This window comes from Lissotriton vulgaris, chromosome 8 (genome assembly GCF_964263255.1).
Source record: "Lissotriton vulgaris chromosome 8, aLisVul1.2, whole genome shotgun sequence".
Classification (NCBI taxonomy): Eukaryota; Metazoa; Chordata; class Amphibia; order Caudata; family Salamandridae; genus Lissotriton; species Lissotriton vulgaris.
Genome location: NC_141696.1, coordinates 382,176,082 through 382,203,613, shown reverse-complemented (window position 1 = coordinate 382,203,613; position 27,532 = coordinate 382,176,082). Strand labels below are relative to the sequence as shown.

At 43.8% G+C, this 27,532-nt stretch overlaps 1 protein-coding gene across 1 annotated transcript in view; it reads left to right on the top strand.

Annotated features, from left to right (window-relative positions):
• MYO16 (myosin XVI) overlaps positions 1-27,532 on the top strand; it is a 2,821,299-nt gene that overhangs the window by 311,724 nt on the left and 2,482,043 nt on the right. The window contains exon 2 of the mRNA XM_086934162.1: positions 27,114-27,377. Coding sequence (XP_086790288.1) covers positions 27,114-27,377 — 264 coding nt within the window. The remainder of the gene's footprint in view (positions 1-27,113; positions 27,378-27,532) is intronic.

Below are 27,532 nucleotides of genomic sequence, written 5' to 3'. Positions count from 1 at the left end.
GCATGGATGGTTCCAATGCGGAGCTGCAAGGAGATGTGTTGTGCTGGATGGTTCTACCCAAGAGACCCAGCTGGGCTGGCATAGCAACATCAGGACCAATTCCAAATGTCCAGGACTGGAGTGGCCCAACTTTGAAGGCAAGATTACCGGCAGAAAAAGCCCAGGTGCTGGGTTCAAGGTTCATGAAGCCTTTTCTGTCCCTGATGTTCTGATCAGAAGGCCAGCCAACTAGCCCTCAGAGTCACTCTGGTGTATCCTGTTTTCAAGATACAGCTCCAGTTCTTTGAGCAGGACAGCAGAGGAGCAGGAGAACAGAGGAGCAGGAGAGCAGAGTAGCAGTCCTTCTTGCAGCAGAGCAAGGTGCATGAAGCCTTTTCTGTCCCTGATGTTCTGATCAGAAGGTCAGCCAACTAGCCCTCAGAGTCACTCTGGTGTATCCTGTTTTCAAGATACAGCTCCAGTTCTTTGAGCAGGACAGCAGAGGAGCAGGAGAACAGAGGAGCAGGAGAGCAGAGTAGCAGTCCTTCTTGCAGCAGAGCAAGGTGCATGAAGCCTTTTCTGTCCCTGATGTTCTGATCAGAAGGTCAGCCAACTAGCCCTCAGAGTCACTCTGGTGTATCCTGTTTTCAAGACACAGCTCCAGTTCTTTGAGCAGGACAGCAGAGGAGCAGGAGAACAGAGGAGCAGGAGAGCAGAGTAGCAGTCCTTCTTGCAGCAGAGCAGCACAGAAGTCCTTCGGCGACTTCCACAGGTTTAGAGGTGTACTGAAGATTTGGTCCTGAGAGTCCAATATTTTTATTTTGAGCCAGCTTTAAAGTAAGAGACGGTTCTGAAGGTTTCCACTCCCAGTGGTGTGTGGAATTTCCTGCCTCCTTGGCCCTAACGGGTCTGAGGGTCACAAAAGTCTATCGTCAAACTCATTGTGAGTGTACCCAGGCAGCGCCTTTGTGCTGTGCAATTGCGGTATGTGACAGCTCCTCCCTCTCATTTAATCAGAGATGGTTCATCCTGTCAACACCTCTTCCTTTGTCTCACTGTCTGGGAGCAATACACAAAGACTAACTGCCAGCTACACCGAGTCATGTGACCCAGGAAACAGGCACTAAATCGTTAGGACAAGAAAATGGCAGCTCTCTAAAAGTGGCACTTTCAGGATTGCGACTTCAAATCCAACTTTACCAGAAAGAGGGTTTTAAATTATAGCTCTTTAGACAACCAGCTATTCCTACCTTATCCCAAATGGTAATTATCACTTTTTAAATGTAATAAGGTAACCCAATGTTAACCTATGGTAGAGGTAGGTCTTGGATTAGTGAAATACAAATGTAAAAGCTTTTCACTACCAGGACCTGTAAAACGTAAAAGTACATATCTGACATTTTAAATACATTACTCTCTGCCCTATGGGCTGTTTAGGGCCTACCCTAAGGATGACTTTTATGTATTATAAAGGCCTGGCAAAATGTTTCTTTTGTCAGGTCAATATGGCAGTTTAAAACTGCACAGACAGGCAGCAATGGTGAGCCTGAGACATGTTTGAAGGGCTACTTAAGTGGGTGGTTAATAAGGTGTGCAGGCCCACTAGTAGCATGTATTTCCCAGGCCCTGAGTACATATAGTAACACTTTACAAGGGACTTACAGGTAGATTGAAAGCATAAGACAATGCTACCATGTTTCAGTAGTGTAGCTAGACCTAATGCCACCCGGGGCAGACCCTGAGTTTTCCCGCCCAGTGCAGGTAAGAGCGGGTGTTGGGGGCATGGTTGAGACTAATGACTTGTTCTCGGGGATGGGTGGGGGGTAGTCGACAATTGACTTGCTCACCCTCACCTCCGCAGCCCCCAAAAAGAGTCACACAGACCACTGTCTGCTCTTAAAAAAATGAAAAGAAAACTTTTCATTTTTCTTTTTTAAACACAACCCATTTTCCTTTAACGGAAACAGGCTGCATTAAAAATATATATTGATTTATTTCAAAGCAATCACAAACATGATGGTCTGCGGACTACACCTTGTGACTTTAGCAATTCCTACTGCGTCTCAAATTGCGACCTACCTCATTAATAATCATGAGGTAGGATGATTTACGACCCACTAGGGATAGCTGATGAGTTTCATATATTAGTGATAGAGCGCGCAGGTCACCCGGCTCTGAGTTTACCAGATTTTCACGCACCCGGGCCCATGAAGTGATTGAAATTCAATTCAGTGAGTCGAGTGAGTTTACGCGCCACTATCAGTACTTTATATGTGTTTTCTGTAACACTATTACCATGACACCTGACTTACCACAGGTACTTACTCTTCCTGATGGATCAGGAGCTTATTAGAGGATAGGTGACAAAATAATTCTAAACATTTATTCTTTCATTAAATAACACTTTGTAAGTCTTAAAAGGACCACAGACACCTGATGGGTTTTAAGAGTTTTATATAATGAGTAAAATTCAAAGTGACAAGAATATAAGGCAGATGCAAATCAAAACATCAATGATCAGGATTACAAGGATGATATACAAGTCAAGTAAGCTTTATTTCGACAATTGTCATAAAAGCATGTTCCACATATAAAAGTACATGTATAGACTTCTAGTAGTAAAACCATTTAAAAAACTAAATACCAATTTCATAATAAATAATTTAAAAAACGTAAGAAAACCTTAAAAACTGTACAAATGAGCAAAATATTGTTCTTACAAGAGGCAACCAGCTTACAACGTTAGGTACTGTGTTATTCCTTCAGAAGTCGGGCTCTGATCGTCCATGCCCAACCTAGGTATTTTGCCACCGCAATATACACAGACATATTAGGACTGGTACGGATAAGTCTAACTGCAGTCATTCCTTCCCTTGTTCCCAATGACCTACACATCGGCTTTAGCCACTTCCGCCTTGGTGCTGCATACATTGGGCACTCGAATAGAAGGTGGCCTATGGTTTCAGGAATACTTGGGCAAGCTGGACAGACCACCATGCCTCCACCAGACCATCGGTTTGAGAACGACCTTACGGGTAGACTTCCCACTCTTAACTGAAAATAAAGCTTTCGGTCAAGGGGCTTTGAAATGACATCCCAGAATTCCTCAAGTTTGGGACAGTCTTTGATTTCTAGAAATAAACCAGCAAGGGATTGTGAGGGTGTGGTACTAAAAATCTTTGAAGACACCATATTCCAATACAAAGCCTTTAATGTCTTCTTCGGAGGAAACCTGGCGTGCAATGGATCCTTCCACAATTCACCTAATCCTAGTTCAATTAAAAGATTTTGAATGTGTCCCAACCATTTGACTTTCCGGGAACCATCACTTTTGATCACATCCATCAGCCCTCTAGTGTATGTTTCCAATTCCGGTGTAGTCCAAATTCGGCGCCAGTATAGTATTGGGCGGAAAGATGCGATTTGGGCTAAAGGTGTTATACCCAAATCATAGAACAGAGGATACAATGGAGTGCTTTGAGGTAGCCTTATTAACTTTCTAAAAAATGTGTTTTCTGAGACCGTCATCCCATTTAACTTTTCACTACCCCACAATTCCACACCATACAGAGTAGAACTGACTACCTTACCATTGTAGACCTCTAATACCGGACTTACTGGTCTAGTCAGAGACCTAGAATGCTCTACAGTCAAAGCCCCTGATAGTTGGCGATGTTTCAGGGTGGCCAGATCAATCTGTTGCCTCCAGGACAAATCCTGTTGAATACAGATACCCAGATAGCTAAATGCCTCTACCTTCTCAAGAGGGCCAGTGCTCATGTGTACAGTGCCCCTACTTACTTTGGGTGCATTAAAAGACATGTACTTGGATTTAAGAACATTAACTTCCAAACCACGGGCGGCACAGAAATCCTCAAAAATGTTCAGAGCTTTCTGTAACCCGCTCGGGGTCTTTGAAACTATAAGACAATCGTCTGCAAACATTAATATGGGGATTTTGCCTCCAGCTAGAATAGGAGCGTCCACATTAGAATCAATTAAAATTTTTGCAACATCGTTTATGTACAATGAAAATAAAGTTGGCGCCAGGACACATCCCTGGCGGACTCCTGTTTCCACTGGGAACTGAGATGTGACGTTGCCAGGACTACCCCACCTAATCTGGGCAAAATTCTCCTGGTGGAGCCTGACTATCAGAGACAAAAGATCCCCTGGCATTCCCATGTCAGCGAGTACTCTCCATAGTGTATGGCGAGGGACCAGATCAAATGCCGCCCTTAAATCTATAAAGGCGGCATAAAGGCTGCCTTTACCAATTAGAACGGTCTTCCAGTATAGCATGGTGAAATGCAAAATCTGGTCGACCGTGCTAACGCAACTTCTGAAGCCAGCCTGCAGATGGGACAAAATGCTGTGCTCCCTCTCCCAAACCTGGACCTTGTTTAGAATAAGCCTACCAATGATCTTCTGGGTAGTATCGATCAAACTGATTGGTCGATAGTTTCCAGGCAGGGATTTATCCCCCTTCTTATAGATAGGGATTATTTCAGCCCCTTTCCATGATTTGGGGACCGGTGCTCCTCTTGCCACTGCATTTGCCAATAATAATATATATGCTCCCCACGAATCTCTCTCTTGGAGGAATAGGTCAGCTGGGATTGCGTCAATTCCTGGCGCTCTACCAGGAACAACGTTATCCAATGCCAGCTGGACGTCCCCCAGGGTAAAGGGGTCCTCCAAAAAGGGTATACAAGACACCCCGACATGAGAGTCTTGCCCTGGTGCCATCGCAAACTGCGGTTTAAAATGGGATACCCATTTATCCTGTGGAACCCAATTCTGCGGCTTATCGGAGTTGCTATCCACGCCCCTCCTATAGGTGTTCCAGAACTTTCGTGGATCTTTATGATGTCCTGCTTCCAGCAAGTCTGCCCACCTCTGCTCATCCCACAGGCGCTTGGATTTAAAAATGGCTGATTTATACGCTGCCCTGGCTACACAAACATCTAAACTCAAACCATTTTTAAGGGCTCTACCTAACTCCAGGCGAGCCTGCCTGCAGTCTGCTGAATACCAGCGTGGGGAGACTTGTTTACAAGGACCGCTTTTTAAGGAAGGCTTTACAAATACTGATCGTAGGTCCTTAAAAAAAGCCTCATGTATCTCGGTTGCGTATTCCTTATTATGGGTTGGACACTCCGCTACCAGTATCCCCTTCATATCTTTTGTTGCCTGCGTAAGCTTACCAGCTATAAAATCAACATTCTCCTGATTGATCGCAACTTTAGCCCAGCGGACGTGACGCATATCATTAGTGATAACCACGTCCACTGGAGTAACAGCGTCAGTCGCCCTAATTAAAGCTACTGGTGATTCCCAATAAGATATTTTGGCCGATAGAGGATTGTGGTCACTCTCTAGTCTATCCATAACCTGCATATCCTGAAGATAACTCCACAGGCTCAGGCTGACTAGAATGTAATCTATTCTACTCTGCCGGGCACCAGTCTTGAAGGTATTTGCCCCACTTTTGTCACCCTCCGTTCTACCATTGGCAGATCTGACTCCCTTGTTTAAACAAAGAGAGTTCAGTTGGATAGCAATTTGAGTCCATCTTTTAATGGGTGGTAAATCCAGTTTAGGGACCCCCCATACCCTATCTTCTTCATCTGAAAGATCCCAGTTGTCATTCAGGAGAGGTTCAAAGTTTACATTAAAATCTCCTCCTATAATAATATTATTAGTTTGGAGAGAATTGCTTTCTAGGAGTTCCTCCAGAAATGCTAAAATTTCCGAGTTCTTACCCCCGGTACTTCTGACATATACATTGTATAGATAAATAGGGTCTTGCTTTGGGAACTCGAGCAGGAGCGCCTGTAGATCCCTGTGCCTAGTAGGAGTTACCTTAACTGTTACATCAAGATCTTGCCTAATCCAAATAGCCAGGCCACCTGATGGTCGACCTTTCCCTTTCTTTACCGCAGGGATTGCATAGTTCAGGTACCCTGGGAAATGTAACTGCTCCAGAGCCCAGGTTTCCTGGAATAGACATATATCATGTCCATTGATAAAGGAAGCCCACTCTGGGGAGTCCATTTTTGCTCCAAGTCCTGCAATATTCCAGGAGAGAAGAACCCCTGTAGTAACAGGGGAATTTACAGAATTGTTAATATCCTGGATGGTGCCTGCTACTCTATTCTGTGCACTTAACATCCCTGTGGGCGGTATTTCTGAGCTAGAGAAAGTGTGGTCCATTACAACAAGTGCGAAATTTGGAGCCTCATTGCTACTTATCTCCCTGGGTGATACTTCTCCAATCCGGAGTCAATCGTTAGTTTCCAATCCTGAGGTGGTATCACATGTGATCCTCTCTGACATTACATTAGTTTGTGACATTCTTTGGAAGGGTTGAGATCTCATTTGAATCCGGGAATTATCTGGGGAGCAGGTCCTGTATTCCAGGGCTATCAAGCCCTCTGCTATCTTTGGATTTTTTAAGACTACCTCGATGCAGTCATAGGTGTCGCCGGGACTTGTGAATCTTGTGGTTTTGGAAATATCCTCCCTGATAACAGACCTACACCCCCTGATGTGCCTAATCCAATGGATTGTCTTATTCGTTAAAGAGTCCGGAGTTTCATGGTCTCGCCCCATGAATATTTTAGGAACGTTCACCATATAAACAGCCCTAGTATTATTAGGGTAGTCATTATGGTGAAGACTAAAAGGTTTAAGGGAACCCAATCTAGGATCATGCATGCAACCCTCCTTTCTATTCTCACCCCTTCTGATTCCATCTATTTGAGAAATTCTGGGTGTGGCATTAGGTTTTGTAGGGATGCTTTTAGGCAAGGTTGTCGTAATTTTTCCCTTCGCGTGCAAAATGCCTACCGGTTGTGTGTTTCCCCTTTCGTTCCTGATAGGCAAGGTAAGTGTTGGTGGAATAGCTATTAGAGGTGCAGGTGGAACACAGTTCTTCCCTCTAGCCATGGTATTATTCATAGAGCCTGTCAATTTCGCTTTTGATGGATTAGGTGTGTCAAGTTCAGGTGTAATCTTATTGGCGTTAGCTAGGACCGTTAGGTTATCGACTTTTACTTGCAATGCCTCCACCAACCCACACAGTTGTTTAATAATTACCCACAGGGGATCAGTTGTAAAATCAGGGGAGATCGGCATGCCAATAGGGCCAGGCACAGATGTAAGATTTTCACTGACAGTGGGCATCATCGAGTCTCCTACTGGGTCCTCACATCCTGACTGAGACAAAACAGAGAACCTATTGCTACTAAATAACGGTTCTAAGTCCACCACACTACCATCTAGAACTATGTATGGGTCCAATTGATCTACACAAGATTCTTTCTCAACATTTGTTACGGTGTGAGCCTCTGACCTCTTTGTGGATTTACACATAAACATATCAGGAATTTTTACCTCCCCCTTATCAAGCTTTTTGTGCAACCCAGACCCTGTTTGAATAGACCCCTCATCAGGTATCTCAACAGTTATGGGAGCTTGGGTCAGTATGTCTCCACAATCTTGTATCAAATCGTCTATTCGGTCCATGACACAGTTGGCTCCCGCATTAGGCATTCGTTTGGCCACTTGCTTGGTTTTGCATTTTTTTGCTTTTTTCCCTCCCTTGGGTGCCCCCACTGCTAGGTCACTTGATTCTTCTAACAGCTTCCGTTTTCCCATAACTCCGGAACGATTGCCAAAACTTTAAAGATAAACGACTCACAAAGTACCTTTAAGGAAGATCCAGAGGACTTGGCCCAGCCCAGTCCCTGCCTGTCCCGGACTGTCACAGACTGTCCGCCCTTTGTCCGGGCTTCGTCCGGCGTTGGTCCCGCGCTACGTCCCGCGCTGCGTCGACCTGACGTTGTTATGTACACCGGTGGGCAGGTGGGCGTGCCTCTGACCAGTCGCGCACGGTCTCCTGGACAGTGGAGTCCCGTGCGGCTTCCAGGCGGGTGTTAGAATGCTCCTCCAGGAGCGGAAACTGCCTCCTTTCCTTCACCGGCACTACCGGCGCTGCGGGACCCGCGCCAGCGGGTCCGGCGAGGTATTAAGAACACCGGTGGGCGGGTGGGCGTGCCTCTGACCAGTCGCGCACGGTCTCCTGGACAGTGGAGCAATAAGCAAAATGAAGAAAGGTTGCCTTGCTGCTTGTCTTTCCAATGTGAGAAAGCCTCCTCCTTCCCTCCTTTAAGTGGCTGCGCAGAAGTGAACCTCTCACCCTGCGTGGTTGCGTGGTTGCAGTCCCAAATTCAGCAAGACCCCACAGCAAGACTCCACAGCGATACAACAGGGGCGTGGTTGCCTGGTTGCAATCCCAAAATCAGCAAAACCCCACAGCAAGACTCCACAGCGTTACAACAGGGGCGATATTAGAACGATGTTGGGTTGAGGCAAGGGAAGCGAGGGGAGTGTCTCAGTACTTTTTTACTGTTTCCTGGAAGTTCCGACCCGAGAGAACAATGAACCGCGGTGCTTCTTGCAGTTCGGGAACATCAGAGACGCTGAAACGCCATTACCGCGGCTGCTGCGATTCTCTGTCGTGCTGCCGAGGTGGGCGGGGCCAAGAGTTGTGACGGCCTGCTGCACACTCCGGACAGCACTCCCACCACAGGTCATTATATAACACAGAGTTTTATATAATGAGTAAAATTCAAAGTGACAAGAATATAAGGCAGATGCAAATCAAAACATCAATGATCAGGATTACAAGGATGATATAACTATGGATAAGGGCAAGCACCATTGGGTGCGATTAGGACTCTTTTGGGTAAGGGTAACAGGGAACATGCTATTTCAGTTTCAGGATTATACTAGGGAAGGTAAGTTTAAAACACATTAGTCTGTGAATTCCTAAAGTCTATAAGTGATTCAAACCCTAATCTTAGTCTATCTAACTTAGATCCTACACATCAATAATATTCATCACACTTTATTTAAGCAAAAACAGTTTCAATATGACCTACAGGAAAGGGAAAAATGGAACATACTAATAAACAATTTGCATATGCATCATTAGAGAGAACAGAGAGAATAAATGGGCATAGAGGCTTTATTAAAGAGCAGAAAGGAAAGGATAGTAGACGGACACCCACGGGTATATTTACCTAGGACAGGAATGAGGACTAACCCTGGCCACGGGTCAGCTTCGGGAAAAGACGAGGACAAGGACCCTCAAGGATTTAGGATGCCAGTAGATGAGCAGGTACAGCTCACGGAAAATCAGGACAGGATACCCCTCAGGATTTTGTTCAGGACTGGGCTCACCAAAAAGGGCACGACCAACACCTGCAGCTTCGGATGCAACGCCTGTGCTACCCCCTCACTGCACGAAATCCGCCAGTAACCCCGATTGGGTTCTCAAATCCCCCAGCAAAGTGCTTCGCCAGCACTCAAGACTATTTCCACCCCTTGGCGTTTGTGGAGATTCGGACAGAGCGCTCCGCAGCTCTCTGTATCAATCACCTATAGAGTCGTGGGGTCGGTGACAGGTCAGCTATTCGGACAAGTCGGACAATTTTTCCTAACTAAACTAGGCTAGATATACTCTTTTTGGGTCCCTAGACCACCCACAAATGTTGCAAGTGACAGGGTCCCAACTTACGATTGGTCAGGAGAGAGGTGGTTAGGTCATAGTCACCACCTCAAATTCTGTGTTCCCACAATTAATATTTATTTCTTAGTACCCACCCCTTACATTCCAGTTCCCAGGGTATGAGAAAGTTGTAAAACAATAGAGTACACATAAAAATATACATTTGTATCAGTTTTAGGTACAGCCGAATTCTCTTCCCAGTGCATGGAAGATGTTCTCAGGCGCATCTCAGCTTTAGGAGCCAGCTGGCTTGTGCTTGCTTCTGCGCGGTTCGGCTTTTCCCACATCACGTGACAGGGTTGTAGGAGGTTTCAAAGATGGCGCCGCTCCCCACTCCTAGGCCCCAAGTACGCGGTACATGAAAAGTAAGCGAAAACAAATTAATAACACAGAAAAATAGAATATACTGTACACCATGATAATCTACTCTGCACCCCTTACTTCAGAATAACTACAGCGGTTAAAGGTTAAGCGGAAATAGATAGAAATGCCAAGCAGCATGGGCAAGTAGAAAGCGTGTTTAGAGACAAGCGGCCATTTTAGCTACAATGCGCATGAGCGAATTCTCCCTCCAAATCTGCGAGTGCGTCACTTTACATGGGTATGACCGACGCATGCGCAGACTGAATTTCTATGAACCGGCCATTCTGTAGTATGCAAGCGGAGTTAGGATTAATAGACACATAGGAAAGCGTCGCTGGGACACCCGCGTGTACTGTAAAAGTGTAGTATTAATGACAAACAGGGTTGGTTAATACTGTTACAAGTTAACGAGGTTCATGAGAGAGAGCAAGGTGCTTTATGTGCGAATCCTTACACCATCAATCCCCTCTTTGATGATATTTACCATCATCACTATTAATGGAAACAGATTCCAACTTCATTTTTTTCTCACATTTCACTCATTTCTATTTCAACAAATTTGTTGTTGAGCCTCTTCTCAACATCCTTATTAGGATGGAAACTCTTGGCTTTCTTATATATCTGGTTTCTTAACTCTTCTAACTCAAGTTCGTCAATATTTCTCTTGACCACTTTTTTATTTACTGTATACTTCTTTCTACACTTTTGACATTTGCAGCAAATTACTATTATGAACACAATCAGACTTATTCCAGCTATTGGCATCAGTATTTTCCCTACAAGGCTGCGACCTATGTTAGTAAACCAACTACCTACAGAGAGACCATCGGTTAGTCTCTTCCAGGCACTATCACCCTCCAGTGGTTTGAGTTCTTTTTCCAAATTAGTTATGTTTTGTACATATTTCTTAATTTCTACACTCTTATCAGGAATGTAAGTGCAACAGTGTTGCGCCTTCAGCATTCTGCAGACTCCGCCCTCTTTTGCCAATAAGGTATCAAGAGCAAGGCGATTTTGTAAAACCATTGATCTGATCGCAACCATTTCAGTATTGACCAGCAGGAATCCAGCAGCAGTGTCAGTTGACAACCGATCCACTACTGTAGACAATTTACAAATGCGGTGAGTATTCAGAACCACTCCCACTCCAGGTATCAGTGCACTAAAAATATCACCTATAATTTCTCCTACACTTTCACGTCTACTGCGCACTAGAGCATTAGTATTTTCATTGCTTCCAGCAGCGTTGTTCACATGGTATATTTTCGGGAAGACAATGCCAAAATAGCAGCTTCCATACCAGTGATCCTGCAATTTGAAATAAGCCTTGTTTCCACATATATAATAAATTCCAGGAAACACAGGTTCTGACCCATTTTTGAAACCCCAACCTCCAATTACCTTGTAATTATGTTCGCATTCACTGGAACCGATGAATACATTGATATAATAACTAGTCTTTTCTCTATGAAGACAGAGTTTCCCTTTTCGTTCAAAATCCAACAACAGTGCAGGATTTGCTTCGCCATCTGAGGTGCCCTCCATGTTTTCAGCCCATTTAGGAGTTTTCTGTCTCTTATCGTTGGCCTTTCTTTGGAAACTCTCCCTTCTCTTTTCTGCCATTTTCAAAAACATTTTCTCTTGCTCATGTAATGAACAAGTCAAATTATCTCTTCGAGCTTCATTTAAATCTATGTCACCTATAGTCAGAAAATATTCTCCCATGTAACGAGTCACTTCGCTTCTGACATGCACAAGGTTCAGGTGTCCCCGAATAGGCAGTTCAGAAAAAATCACGTCAGTGTTTGAATAGTAGTACTGCAGAGTGCTTCTATAAAATAAGCTTGCTAATATACTACAGGAAATTCCATAGGTCAGGGGTAAATGGTGATAGGTCACGCCTTCAGCTACTGAAGTTGGTAGCTTCATACAAACATAACAATCTTCTATTTCCATAGCTTCTACGTAATGCACTAAAAGATTTGCAAAGACATTTAAATGTGATCTGTTTCTCATTTTGTGAAAATGTAGTCCTTCCTCATCTGGTGCTTCTAAGTCAGGTCGTGTTTGTCTCAGACTGACTGAATTGTCACGTCTTTCTATACTTCGTGGTGTTTCTTCTGTATGTACAACTTCTGAGTCTGGGGTCATCGGTTTAGTAGGGTACAGGTTAGTATCTTTAATTATCATAAAAGGTATAAAGACTGTTAGTCCTATCCATACTATTATAACTATGGCTACGCTGCATAAGCATATTTTACAGCAAGTTTTACAACAATTCCCTCTAGGTCTTCCATTTACATTTGAATCAGACATTTTGGTTTACAGGTGGCTTTCCAACCCCTCTTTGTTTCTTAATACAAGAGGCTTACGCAGTTTCACCTTTCAAGGTGGGTCTTCTACCTCAGAACTCTGATCCTCGTTTGAATCTTGATCGCTTCTGTCACTCTCTTCAGGGTCATCAATCTCTTCCAACACCAAATAGGTCCATTCAGGACTTCGATAGTTTTTATTTAGTCTTTTCAAGCTGGTACTGCGCCTGTTTTGCTGAGTTCCTGCTTTCTGTCTTTCACTAGCAGCTCTTTTTCGGTCTTCTATTTTCTCCTCCACTGTTTTCAATCTTAGTTTCAGCCTCTTTATGTATCTCGGTTCACTTTTCTTCTTGAGCCTTTTAGTGGTCGAGGAAACTTGACCCTCTTCGTGAACTCTTTTATTTTCGCTCTGTTGTGGCACTATTGTTTTGGCAGTGTCCTTTTCCTTTCCTGTCTGACTAGTTCCAGGTCTTTCATCAGTTTCTTCTGCCTGGTTTCTAAGCTGGCCTTGTTCAGGTATATTTTGTATTTGACTTTGGTCTTCAATTGGTTTGGACTCTGCTTCCTGAACACGTTCGTCTATGTCTATCTGTTCCTGTTCATGCACTTCGAACCCTTGATTTTCTTCCGCATGAACTTCAGCTTTAATTACTATCTGTCCCTTTTCAGTCTCTGGAGTCTCTGGGGGAGTATCGATGACTTGGTCTGTCCCTACTTGACCTATTTCCTGATCAGGTCTGACGTGAATCTCGATAACCTGACCTTCTTCTTCTAGCCCTGTCTCGTCCTCACTATCCCACTCTCTATCTAGGTAGGAATATTTTCTGGTTCTTATTAGATCAAGAATCAGGTCATCTGCTGGGAACCACTCGTCTTGACTGGTGCTCGGTAGTATTACATCAGCTAGATCCGGACCCTCGTCTGGAGTCTCCTCAGCTGCACCACCTTCAGCCTCAGCCGCCTCTTCTTCGGTTACCTTCTTGGTATGGCTGGCATGAATCCACTTCGGCACGCCAGCACACTTTACAGCAGTGGTAGTTACAAGGATCACTTGCCTTGGCTTTCCCCACTTTGGTCCAAGACAACTCTTCCGGGTGTGCTTCTTCAACACCACCCAATCTCCAGGTTTCAGTTTATGGGCTGGAGTGGTTGGCCATTCGACAGCAGTCTCCCCAATCTGGTGAGAGATAGAACGAACTTGGTCACCCAGCTGCCTGCAGTATTCTTGCACCAAATCATCAGAAATACTCAGCAGTTTGTGTCCAGGTACCCATGCCTGTCGCATCACTCTTCCCATTAGTACTTCATGGGGACTCAGGCCTGTCTTTCGGTTTGGAATAATTCTCAATCCCATCAAGACAAGGGGTAAAGCTTCTATCCAATTCAATTTTGTAGAATTGCACATCTGGCCAATCTTGATTTTATAGTGCCATTCACTTGTTCGACTATTCCAGAAGCCTCTGGACGATATGCACAGTGTAACTTAGGCTCAATCTTGAATGCTGTATATAGCTCTTTTAAGATTTCGTTGGCAAAGTGCCCACCTCTGTCTATTTCAATTGTCTCTGGAAATCCATACCTAGGTATTAGCTCCCTGAGTAACAACTTGGCTACAGTAATGGCATCATTTTTCTTTGCTGGGTAGGCTTCCACCCACCTTGAGAATAGGCAAACTATTAACCAGGACATATCTGTATCCTTTACACATAGGCAACTGTATAAAATCTGCCTGTAGTCTGACAAAAGGACCTTCTGCCTTTCCAATTGTACTTTGCTCTACCACAGTCCTCTTTCCTGCGTTGAACTGCTGACACACCAGGCACCTCTGGCAAAGCCCATCCACAATGTTCCTGAACTTTGAGTTGTAGAACACTTGGTGAAACATTCGGCACATTGCATCCCTCCCAATATGGGTATCTCCATGAATCATCCTGGCCATTGGGGCAGCCATGCTATCTGGTAACACAGGCACACCCGTCTTATCAACCACAACACCATCTCTTTCCCTGAGCTGACATTCCTCAGTCTCCCATCTTTGTTTTTCCTCCTCCTCTGCTGCTTGCTGCAACTCTTTTAGTTCCCTCCAGGTAGATACATTCTCAAACCCCATAAGTTGGCAGCTGTTTCCGCCCCCCCATAATTTGATTTTTAGGGACATTTTGTATCGGGCACAATACTGGGCAATTTGGTCAGCATATCTATTTCCGGCTGTCACATCGTCATTACCAGACTTGTGAGCAGCACATTTGACTACTGCCAATTCTTTGGGCAACTGGATTGCTTCCAGCAGGGATTGCACCACTTTTCCATTTCTGATAGGGGTACCTGAGGAAGTCATGAATTCTCTTTGCAACCATAGCTGGCCGAAGTCATGAACAACCCCGTAACCGTATTGACTGTCAGTGTATACGGTTACTCGTTTATTTTTCCCTTGTTTGCAAGCTCTGGCCAATGCGATTAGCTCGGCCACTTGGGCAGACTTCATTTCACTTAGATAGGATGCTTCTAGGGTCGTTTCCAGTGTGACTACAGCATAGGCAGCACTCAACCCGCCATCCTCATGTCTCAAACAGGAGCCATCCACAAACATCACTAGGTCCTCTGTGGGAAGGGCCGTTTCTTTTATATCAGGACGTGGCTTGGTGCTGAACTCAGTCAGGTCAATGCAATTACGCTCAATTTCGCACTCCACTTTTGCATTTTGGGTGAGAGGCAACAAAGTTGCAGGGTTTAAAATATTGTATCGGGAAATTATCACATTCTCTGCACCAATAAGAATTCTCTCATACTTAGTCAGTAGACTAGGCGTGAGATACTGGGTCTTGGTTCGGGTTAACAGGATCACAACTGAATGTGGAACATAAACCGTTACAGGATGTCCCATAACAATGTTTTCACTTTGTTCCAGACTCGTGCAAGTAGCAGCTACTGCCTTCAGACACCCGGGAAGCCCAGCAGCCACTGGGTCCAGAGTGGCTGAAAAGTAGGCCACTGGACGTCTAGTCAGACCATGTTCTTGTGTTAGGACTGAGAGTGCACAATTGTCTCGTGTGTCACAGAATAATTCAAAGTTCTTGGAGTAATCAGGCATTCCCAGTGCCGGAGCAGAGCACAGACAATTTCGTAATTTTATCCAGGCTGTCATGCTTTCGTCATCCCAGCTAACTGGATCATCTACTCCTTTCTTGGTCATTTTTATCAAAGGTTTGGCCAAAACAGCAAATCCCACAATCCACTGTCTGCAGTAGCCCACAACTCCCAAGAACATCCTGACTTCCTTCTGGGTTCTGGGCAATTCCATATCTCGAATTATTCTAATTCTTTCTGAAGTGACCCTCCTGATACCTTTTTCTATCTGGTGTCCCAGATACTTCACTGAATTTTTACAAAACTGCAATTTGTCCGGGGACACTTTATGTCCTCCTTTGCCCAAATGATTCAGCAGAGCAATGGTATCAGTAACACAGTCGCTTTGACTTTTAGACGCTACTAGAAGGTCGTCTATGTACTGCACCAAGACAGACTCCTTTGGTAGGACTAAGGATTCAAGGCATCTTTTTAGAATCTGATTAAATATTGAGGGGTTTTCTGTGTACCCCTGAGGGACACGATTCCAGACGTAGACATGACTGTCAAACTCAAACGAGAAAAGAAATTTGCTGTCTGGATGCAATGGGATGGAAAAGAACGCATGGCACAAATCTATGACAGTGAACCATTCTGCCTTCCAAGGGATCTGATACAGGATTACTGCAGGGTTTGGCACAATGGGACAACAAGGTACAACAATCTGGTTTACCTTTCGCAAGTCCTGCACTACCCTGTACTTTCCGCTAGGCTTTTTGATTCCAATTATGGGTGAATTACAAGGACTGCTCATTACTTCCTGTATTATGTTTGCCTCCAGTAATCTGTTTATTTCGAATGCGACTCCAGCTTTCACCTCTGCACTCATTTTATACTGTCTAGTTTTCGGGTAGGTAGCATTGGGTTTAATGGCTATTTTAACTGGGTCCACATTTGCCATTAATCCTACATCTCTCCCGGTGAAATCCCACACCTCTGGTATCACCTTTTGTTGGAGTTCTTCAGGTACATCATGAATGGTCAGAGTTTTAACTGCTGCATCGGGCCTTAGCAACATTAGTTTGTACAGGCCATCTTCATCTGGGGTCTGAATTTTGACACCTTTTGGTGTGCAAAAGATGGTACAGTTAATTTTGCACAACAAATCACGTCCCAGTAGATTTACTGGACTGGAGTCGCAGACCACAAATCTGTGCATTTCTTTGAAATTTCCTATAGAAATCTCCATGGGTTCAGTTACAGGAGTGCTAATAATCTGGTTTGATACGCCCACTACTTGGATTGCTTCTCCCGAGAGGGGAAGGTTTGGAACGTCCGCTGTTCTCACAGTCGAACGGGTAGCACCAGTGTCCAACAGAAAGGTGACATTATTTCCTTCAACCTTTCCTTCAATGTATGGCCCTGTCTGGTCTACCGGTAGGGAGGCGCCAAGCACGCACTCCCCTTCCGTATCATTTAGCAGGAATTGTGAAGTTGCTGCATTTCTCTTATTCTGTCCTTCCCATACTTCAACCCTCTCATTCTGTTGAGCCTGATTCTTGTAATTTGGTCTAGGAGCTCGAGGCAATGGAGGTGGATTTACCTGTTGCTGATTCTTTCGTGACCCCTCTTTCTGCACCTGTGGATTTAAACCATTTATGGGGGCATTACCAGCCTGCAAATGTGGACACTCGTCTCTCCAGTGCCCTATCTGCCTGCACCCGTGACAGGGGAACTTTTCCTTGGCCTCTTCTTTACTCATTTTTACTCAAGGTTTCCCTCCTCCCCCAGAGTTAGTATTTGGAGCGTTACTATTCAATTTGCTTAACTGTTTCTCTTGTTGCTCGGCCAACTTTACCCGGGCCCACATCACTTTTTCCTTCAGGGCCTTCTTTTTGTTCTCCATTTCATCCTCACAGTACTTAGCGTACTTGAGGACATCATCTATGGGCTTTCCCTGCCAACAGATTTTATTGTCCCTAATCCACTGGGATATTTCCGGTCTCAAACCCAACACGAATCGATAAATGAAATGAGTCATATCCTTCATTTCAATATTATCGATGCCACTGTAGGTTTTGAATACCTGTAATAGTCTCTCATAATAGGAATGCACAGTTTCATTATGATCCTGGGTAGTTCTATCTATTCGGGTCCAATCAGTCTCTATTGCTGGTACCTTTCCTTTTAGGTATTGTATGACTTGGTCATATTTTCTCATTACCTCTGGGGAAGGAGCTCCAGTTCGGGAGTCCCTTGCATATTCGTCACTGGGTCAATTAATTGCTATCTTGCAATCAGTCCATAAATCTACAGGAACTACAATGTCAAAGAACCCATCCAGGTCCTTTAGGAGACATTTTTGGACTTTCACAAATCGCTCCACCTGCCTATACCACTCCACTGGCTTATCTCTCAATTTTGGGAAGTCATTGGTAAAAGACACAATGTCTTGCCGGGACCACGGGACATGTACATATTTCCCACCTGGTACTTCTCTCATGGGATACAGCTTTTCTGCTTGGCCTACTTCTTTTAACACATATTCAGAAACCTTTGGTTTGACCCTACTATCCTCCTTTTTCTTTGCCCACCTGGCTTTCCATTTATCTAGATCTCCCCATTTCTGCAGTATATTCAGCAATTCCTTTATCTGTATTTTCTTCCCTGACACATTCATGTTCTCCAGATCTTTATCGGAGAATTCTGCTTTATAGGGTTTCTGCAAGACTTTGGATCGACTTACATCAATTCCCATGTCCGCAGCAGTGTCCATTAATTTCTCATGGAGCACTCTAGTGTTCCGTGTAAGGCTCTTGCTGATAAACAGCAACTCTTCTTCGTTAAGGGTATTCAATCTGTCTAATCCCACATTTCCGGCCATTAGTTCCTCTATTTCTATCCTCAGCCGGTAAATATCCAAAGGTTTGGGCGGGGAAGTTTCTCGATCCATTTCTTTTGTCCATCTAACTAGTTCCTCTAGAGACACCACTGTGGCACTCCGGATTCCTGATGTTGTTTCGATTAGGACTTCCCTTGCCTTAGCCTGACTCCCTGCCCGAGATTCACTGTTCCCAGGCTCTCTTATAGGTAAATCCATTAGGGAGATCACTGACTCACATTCACTTGCCTGATCTTCAACTATAAGCGGCTCTTTTCTGGGGGGTGCTGGAATGGTAGTAATAACTGGAGTTTTAGGGCTAGCCTGCCTATCCCCGTAAAGGGGTATAGCAGGTCCAATAGTTACAGGGATTGTCATGGCGTCAGGACTGGGATGTATCTGAGCTATAGTCTGAATTAGGTCATTTCGCTGCTTAATCAGGGCATCTCTTTCTCGTTCTTGTAAAACTCTTTCTGACGAGTTGTCATGCATTATTTGAGGCACCAAAGGAGGGTATATATTCGGGGCAGTGGGGATGGCTGATCCGGGTCTATCTTCACCAAAAGGTCGGTAATTGGGGACTGCGGTACTAGGTCTGCAAAAGTCATCACTATTACTGGGTCTGCTACCAGTACCAGTTACATCTGTCTCGCTGGCACTCCTACTTCTGGGATGGTGGAGAAAAGGATTTTTCGAACTTAGAGTTCCTGAAGCTTCAGCATAAGGAGATGGATTTTTCATCAACAAATCCTCCAGATATCCATCCTCCGAATCCCCCATGGCCATTAAATGTCGAGTTTTCTCTGTCTTTTTCCCTCCTGTTTGTTAGGTTACCCCAAACATCGGAAACAATCCCTCTACCATCATATTCTGTCTCCACTGCTTCATCTTCTGCTCTTTTGTTTCTCGCTGTAATTTTGGATACCATTTGCTCACTCCCTTATCCATTCGAGGTCTGTCTTGCTCTAGAGCCTCAATCTCCCATTCCTCTAAAGCCTCGTACTGCGTTAATCTGGGTCAGGGGTGTAATTCATTCATTCGGGTTCTCAAGTTAAACAGGATTCTACCATTAAAAGTACCATCGAGGGGAAATGCTAGGACTCCGTCATCTTCAGTGTACTTTACCCAATTTTCTAACCAAACACAAGTATGGTACCCTTTGTCAAACATCATAAAAGATGCAGGAGTATTAGGAGGTGGAATGATCACACCCTCCCCCAGTTCTAATGGGTTTGTCTTTCTTAAAATAATTCTTGATCTTTTCGGCAAGAGTTAATTTTCTCTTTCCTCCATACATATTGTAAGGTCTACCTCATAGCATCTGTTCCTTATGAAAACCTAGGTTTTGCGGATTAGGTAAGAATTCGGGATACCACATACACCTCTCCAAACTATCCTCAAGCTCGGATTGATTAATTTTGTTTACTTATGAACTTCCAATGCTAGCGCGTCTTTTAATTTACAGCAACCAATCAGCACTGAGGTTGCAAAATCTGTCAACCAATGGGTGCTCAGCCCCTTCGTGAGACGCGGTCTCACTCTGCGGCACTCACCCCTCCCTTACAATTCAGGCTTCGCTACACACCCACGGGCTCAACCAATACCAGCGCGGCACGGAGTGACGTCAGTGCAGCCTTGCGACTGACTCCCTCCTTCACAAGATATCGGAAACGTTGAATTTTTCTTAAAGTGCAAGTGCGAATTTTAGTTAACAACGTGTAACGTTTGCCACTGTGCTTGAGGGTTTTAAAAAGAAAGAGGGTTTTTCTTTTACTGCAAGTAAACCACTTTTGTCTACTTTTCATTCACTACGGATAGATCCCTTCTGCCTATCCTTCCTCACACAAGCAATAGAGAACCTGCTACTCTTTTGACTAATCCACTTCTTTCCGGGATATATACTAAGTAAATTTTCACCAATGTCCTCCCTTGCTATCATTCAAGCTCCCAAGAACCTATTACTCCTGCCGCCTGTGACCCTTACTAGGTGATATCACAACGGGGAGTTTCACTACGGTATTGGTAGCTACCATTTACACATCAATGAATTTATGAAAGTCCTAATTAGCGCTTCCAGTTCTGCCTAACCATGCACTAATCTCCCTCCTAGCCAGTGACCTCACAGCCAAGTGGATTCTACTCACCACCTGCTATTTTATTTCCCCGGGGATCCCCACAACATAAAAACAATCACTCACAATTGGTTAGTAATATACTTAATATTTCATGAAATATAATAAACTTATTCTATGACATTTAAATGAAATAACAATCCTTTATAGCAGCAAAAAATATTCAGCAGCACATTTTATTTTTCACGGTTCAACAGCAACTACCTATCTAACTAGTCCTAACCATAGCTCTGCTACCAGAAAAATACTGATAGAGCGCGCAGGTCACCCGGCTCTGAGTTTACCAGATTTTCACGCACTCGGGCCCATGACGTGATTGAAATTCAATTTAGTGAGTCGAGTGAGTTTACGCGCCACTATCAGTACTTTTTATATGTGTTTTCTGTAACACTATTACCATGACACCTGACTTACCACAGGTACTTACTCTTCCTGATGGATCAGGAGCGTATTAGAGGATAGGTGACAAAATAATTCTAAACATTTATTCTTTCATTAAATAACACTTTGTAAGTCTTAAAAGGACCACAGACACCTGATGGGTTTTAAGAGTTTTATATAATGAGTAAAATTCAAAGTGACAAGAATATAAGGCAGATGCAAATCAAAACATCAATGATCAGGATTACAAGGATGATATAACTATGGATAAGGGCAAGCACCATTGGGTGCGATTAGAACTCTATTGGGTAAGGGTAACAGGGAACATGCTATTTCAGTTTCAGGATTATACTAGGGAAGGTAAGTTTAAAACACATTAGTCTGTGAATTCCTAAAGTCTATAAGTGATTCAAACGCTAATCTTAGTCTATCTAACTTAGATCCTACACATCAATAATATTCATCACACTTTATTTAAGCAAAAACAGTTTCAATATGCCCTACAGGAAAGGGAAAAATGGAACATACTAATAAACAATTTGCATATGCATCATTAGAGAGAACACAGAGAATAACATGGGCATAGAGGCTTTATTAAAGAGCAGGAAGGAAAGGATAGTAGACGGACACCCACGGGTATATTTACCTAGGACAGGAATGAGGACTAACCCTGGCCACGGGTCAGCTTCGGGAAAAGACGAGGACAAGGACCCTCAAGGATTTAGGATGCCAGTAGATGAGCAGGTACAGCTCATGAAAATCAGGACAGGATACCCCTCAGGATTTGGGTCAGGACTGGGCTCACCATAAAGGGCACGACCAACACCTGCAGCTTCGGATGCAACGCCTGTGCTACCCCCTCACTGCACGAAATCCGCCAGTAACCCCGATTGGGTTCTCAAATTCCCCTGCAAAGTGCTTCGCCAGCACTCAAGACTATTTCCACCCCTTGGCGTTTGTGGGGATTCGGACAGAGCGCTCTGCAGCTCTCTGTATCAATCACCTATAGAGTCGTGGGGTCGGTGACAGGTCAGCTATTCGGAAAGTCGGACAATTTTTCCTAACTAAACTAGGCTAGATATACTCTTTTTGGGTCCCCAGACAACCCACAAATGTTGCAAGTGACAGGGTCCCAACTTACAATTGGTCAGGAGAGGTGGTTAGGTCATAGTCACCACCTCAAATTCTGTGTTCCCACAATTAATATTTATTTCTTAGTACCCACCCCTTACATTCCAGTTCCCAGGGTATGAGAAAGGTGTAAAACAATAGAGTACACATAAAAATATACATTTGTATCAGTTTTAGGTACAGCCGAATTCTCTTCCCAGTGCATGGAAGATGTTCTCAGGCGCAACTCAGCTTCAGGAGCCAGCTGGCTTGGGCTTGCTTCTGCGCGGTTCGGCTTTTCCCACATCACGTGACAGGTTTGTAGGAGGTTTTAAAGATGGCGCCGCTCCCCACTCCCAGGCCCCAAGCGTGCGGTACATGAAAAGTAAGCGAAAACAAATTAATAACACAGAAAAATAGAATACACTGTACACCATGATAATCTACTCTGCACCCCTTACTTCAGAATAACTACAGCGGTTAAAGGTTAAGCGGAAATAGAAAGAAATGCCAAGCAGCATGGGCAAGCAGAAAGCGTGTTTAGAGACAAGCGGCCATTTTAGCTACAATGCGCATGAGCGAATTCTCCCTCCAAATCTGCGAGTGCGTCACGTCACATGGGTATGACCGACGCATGCGCAGACTGAATTTCTGCGAAGCGGCCGTTCTGTAGTATGCAAGTGGAGTTAGGATTAATAGACACATAGGCAAGCGTCGCTGGGACACCCGCGTGTACTGTAAAAGTGTAGTATTAATGACAAACAGGGTTGGTTAATACTATTAAAAGTTAACGAGGTTCATGAGAGAGAGCAAGTCGCTTTATGTGCGAATCCTTACTCCATCATTAGGAATAGTGATTACCTATTAACTAATTGGGATTAAGTGGAAATGGCAATAATGTAATCGCTGTTCCTGATAGTGATGCATCCGGCCCTTTGTGTCGTGCTATGTTCCTATTACAGCTATATGTAAATGAGGATCGCTGGTTCTTTTCATCCTGTGATGAGCTGCAGTCATTGCATGGGAAGGTGGAGAGGAGGTGATTGACAACTTGTGTGATCATGACCATGACCCTCCATGACCCTCTATTCTCACTGCTATACTGTATGTTCATCAGCAAGGTTCTGCATCACCCTGACTGATGGAAAGTCTGATATTATAAAGAGGCCCACTGTGTGATCTTTTCCTGAACTATGAATCCTTACCTATACTCAATGTAAATACTGACAGTCCTTCTCATTGGTATGTTGTACGAGCCTTGCAAGTTCTGTGTACATACACTAATGTTATTTGAAGTTGCTAGGAGGACATATGTTTACCCTGTGTAAAGCTGACCAATATATTAATCTGGAAGAGTCTACAGGGGATTGACTGATAGTTAAGGAGGACCTTCGAGTCAGCCATGAGTTTCTTCAAAAGAGTCCTCGTGAAGGCATGATTCAGTTGGGCAGAGGCGACTTGATCAAGGAAAAGTACAGTAATTATGTCTTCCATTCAAGGGATGAATTGCTACAACTGTTTCCATTTCCTTTCCTTGACTTCCCATCTAGTAATTCTCGAGGGTTGTTTTCATCTGTGGTAGGTTGAAGTTCTGATCTCAGTTCAGTGTGAATGGCTTTTTTAAGAACATTTCCATGAGTACTGTTGGACGCGCACACGGGCTGCATCCTGTTGGCAATGGTGGCGGCTCCCCTGGACCGATCTGCTGATAAGAAGCCTTCCTTCTTGCGGTAATGTTGGCATACCTGTGGGATGCACTTGCATAATAACTTACTTGCAGCATCCATCCACTTTGGCTGGGGCCTTCGGGAGTCTGCATGACTTGGCAATAGGAAATTATAGTGCCATGATGGGGTGGGTAGGAAATCAGACATCAGGAAGGACGCAGCAATAGGAAATGATAGTGCCATGATAGTGTGGGATGTCAACTCAATTCATCATGTCTGCCATCCTATAGACTATAATGCAATGTTTCCTAGCCAATATGAAGGAAGCACTTCCTTTGGTCCTAGTTTCATTTCCAGGTCATATTTCATTATATAGCCTGCGATGATCACAATGCTTTGATTTGTAGCGCTTAAGACTCTGGCCTGGCGGTTGTTTCTTATTTCTCTGCTGATTCCTCTTGTTAAGTTCCTGTGCTATTGCTATTGGCACGTTTCTGTAAGTTTTTTCTGTCACTGGCCTTTTTTCCGCCTTTAGTTTTCCTTAGAGACACAGCTTTGTGTTTTCTACACTGGCTGACAAGGTGACGTCTGTAGGAAATCATCCTGTCTTCAAACCAAGAACATTGAGAGCTAAACGACTTTTCTCGCGCCCAGCCCTTGAAAAGTAGAAAACAAACTCACGCAAATTTCTACATGTTTAACTGCATTATTAAAGTGGTTTTCAAATATGTTGTGTAGTGACGAAACGGTGTTCTTTTTCCTCCTGCGGAGTCAACAGCAATTTATCAGCCACTCAATAGAATTGATATACAGTAACACACTTCATTACTATCCAATTGTTTAACAAAACTGTAATTTATCATTGTTTTTCATTTAATCCCCATGTTCGCTTCAGTTAATCAATATGTTCTAATTGTAATTATAAGAATGTAACACTGTCTGCTCAGCTAATGACCCTAATGGTTGGCTTAACTATAATACATTATGTTAAGGATAACATTTGCCTCTCCTCGACAATTAATATGTGGCTGTTAAAACATATACTATATATTATTCTATAATTCAGTTGTAAGTCAGGCATACTGTAGAGTAAGTCAGAGCAAAATCTTTGTGAATCGGGCTCATATACTTTCAGTCCTAGGTGATTCTCTTGCAAATCAATGTACGAAGATGATGACTGAGTAACTGTGGCTTACTCTTTCAGTATTTCTGGCTTACTGATCAATTTCAGAAGTAAGCTAGAGTAGAATTGGCTTATTCCTGGCTTTCACCTAGAAATTAGAAGTTGTAGAACGGTAAAACACAGGAAAATCCTTGTAAATAGAGCTCATTGTTATAAGGTGTGTTATTTCAGTTACTTTTGAGAAGCAACTAAGACTGAACCTCTGGGAAAAAAATTTGGGGGCAGATACACAAATATTTTGCTCTGACTTACTGTTGTAATACTTTTCCATTACTCATGAATTTTAGGAGTAAGGCAAAAATGCTCTCGAAGTACTTTTAGAATATAGGAGGAATTCAGGAAGACTACAATATATGCAACACTTACTGGAAAATCTTTGTGTATCTGACCTTATATTGTGAAATGAAACGTTAAGACGGAAAGTATGAACTGATGTCCTGCTGAAATAAGCAGGCGCCCTTCACACCTAGGGGAGCGGTGCCCTTATTTGCGCCACGGAGCCGAGACTCCTCCAGGGCCTAGATGCCGGAAGGGGTTGGATCCATGCTGACTCTTCAATACGTAAAGGAAACTGAAACTAAAGTATGTTATTTAAGGCGGCGTCCCGGGGTCTCATCCTCTTTGTCTTCTTGGACGCCAAGGAAGCCACTGGAGCGTTCTAAACAACCCACCCTCCCAGCAGAAGAGCAAGGTGGAGCGCTGACAGATAACAGCAAAGGGGCATGCACAGCGATGGAGGTTCAGCCACTAGATGGACCCTAGGAGGGGGTAGGATGGAAGTGTGCAGAGGGTAGGTGAGGAGGGGACTGGCCTGCTGGTGGTCCTGGACTCTACTTCCCTAACCTGCAACCTATAGACTGAGTAAAATGTTGGGGAGGCTGCCTCTGTGCAGATACCCTGGTGGGCCAGTGTGCTATGCAGTGCCCTGTATTTCAAGTAATGCAACTGTTTGCTGTAGCGCGTTGGGGCCTGCTGGTACAATATGCGCAGCTGAGTGGGACGGCCTAGTTGGCCAAATTCAAGTTGAAGTGTACAGCCAAGTAGAAGTTCAAATGTAATCTATGGCCGAATTTCCTTACTGTCTTGACATGTCGTCCGAGTCTGCCACATTCAAGTTAAGTTGAAATGTACGGCCAAGCTGAAGATCAAGTGTAATGTCTGGCCTAATTTTATTTACTGCTTTTGACATGTGGATGTCGCTAGTGTGATGATGTGAATAATGATATATATGTACAAGTGGAATACTTGCACTCTTGTGATGGTTTGTGGTGATTATTTGATTTATGTAAATAAAAAGTCTACGCCTTGGACAACATCACCTCCTTCTGAGAGTTCTTGGCCCCCGCGGGGCCGGTAGGGTGTCAGAGGTGGGGAAGGAGTGAGTTTTACGTTGTGTACATACTATAGAAAGAGGCTGCATTTTTGTGCTTTGGGAATGATTTTAGATTTCACCTTTTTAATACTTTGGGTATTTATGTCACTGAGCTCTAGCATAATATTGTTTCTCTATTTCAGTTTACCAAACTGTGGGGTGTCTCCTCATCTGCAGATAATCACCAGGCTCAATATCTATATTGCACTTGTGATTACTCCTTTACGGTGATATGGTGAAAGCAAACACCAACTAGATTATGATTCATCTTCCCAGTAGCTCTCATGCCTGATATCTGTCTCATTAAGACCTGAAACAAAATTTGCAAAGAAAGACTGCTGTCATTGATTACGCTGTTGCGTAAACGATTCATTTTTTGTGGATGCTTAATGAGCTGAAATCCGAGGCTAGCCATTAAACACTCACATTCACACTGATTTTCCTATGATTAAATGTGCCTTACACTTATGTTACTCTTGCCTTACTGCTGGAATTTAGGAGTCCGCCATGACTACAGTGCAGGAGTATTCTAGGATGGCAATAGAAAATGAGCACCAAGCCAAAACCATCAGGGGGGCAAGGAAAGGATTGTCTCAGACGGGAAAAATGTTTGCTCTGTGGAAGGAAAAAACATAAACTAGCAGCTATTCTTTCACTCCATCTGGTACAGTAGCAAGCTTAAATATACCTGTGTGTATCGTAGGGGAGTTACTCCATCACTTAACTGGAGTAAATCTCTGACAAATTTCGTGGTGATACAAGTTTGGATCAGAGTTTTAAAAGTCCACAAACATAGAAGTTTATGGGTTTTTCCAAACTCATAAGGCTGCCCATACCTTTCGAACCAACTAGTTTATTCAGCGTGAAAAAGGAAATTCTTTAGATGGGGCACCATTTATGGTTATTTGAGGGCAGGGCCTATTGTGGTTGTACTCGTTTAAAACGGTATGTTTTAACTGCCATTTCTTTAAATGTTGTTTTTTTCAGTGAATATATTTATTTACGTATGTGTGTGTGTTTATCTGTCTAAATTTGAGAATTTTCCCACATAATTTTGAGCATTAATGTCCTCATTCTTCATTTGTTGCAGGTTGTTTTCAACTTTGTAATGTTTTTCGATCCCATGACATGGAAATTGACCAGTGTTTGCTGGAGTCCCTTCCATTAGGCCAGCGTCAGAGGCTGGTGAGACGCATGCGATGTGACCAGCTAAAGGCATACTATGAACGGGAAAAGGCTCTTCAGAAACAGGATGGGTATAAGAAAAGTCTGAAGCAAGGGAAGACACGCACAGTTCATTTTAACCTGCCCGACACAATACAGGATGCAGTCAAGTACCATGATGACAAAGAAGGTAGGCATTCATATGTTTGTGTCTGGCAAGACTAAACTGAAGAAGGCATGACATACCAAAACTTTGATCTGTATGTATGTGATATTTGTATAGTGTATATCTAGCCAAAGGCAGTCATATATCTGGTTCTTTCTTTGTATGAATTATAGAATTAT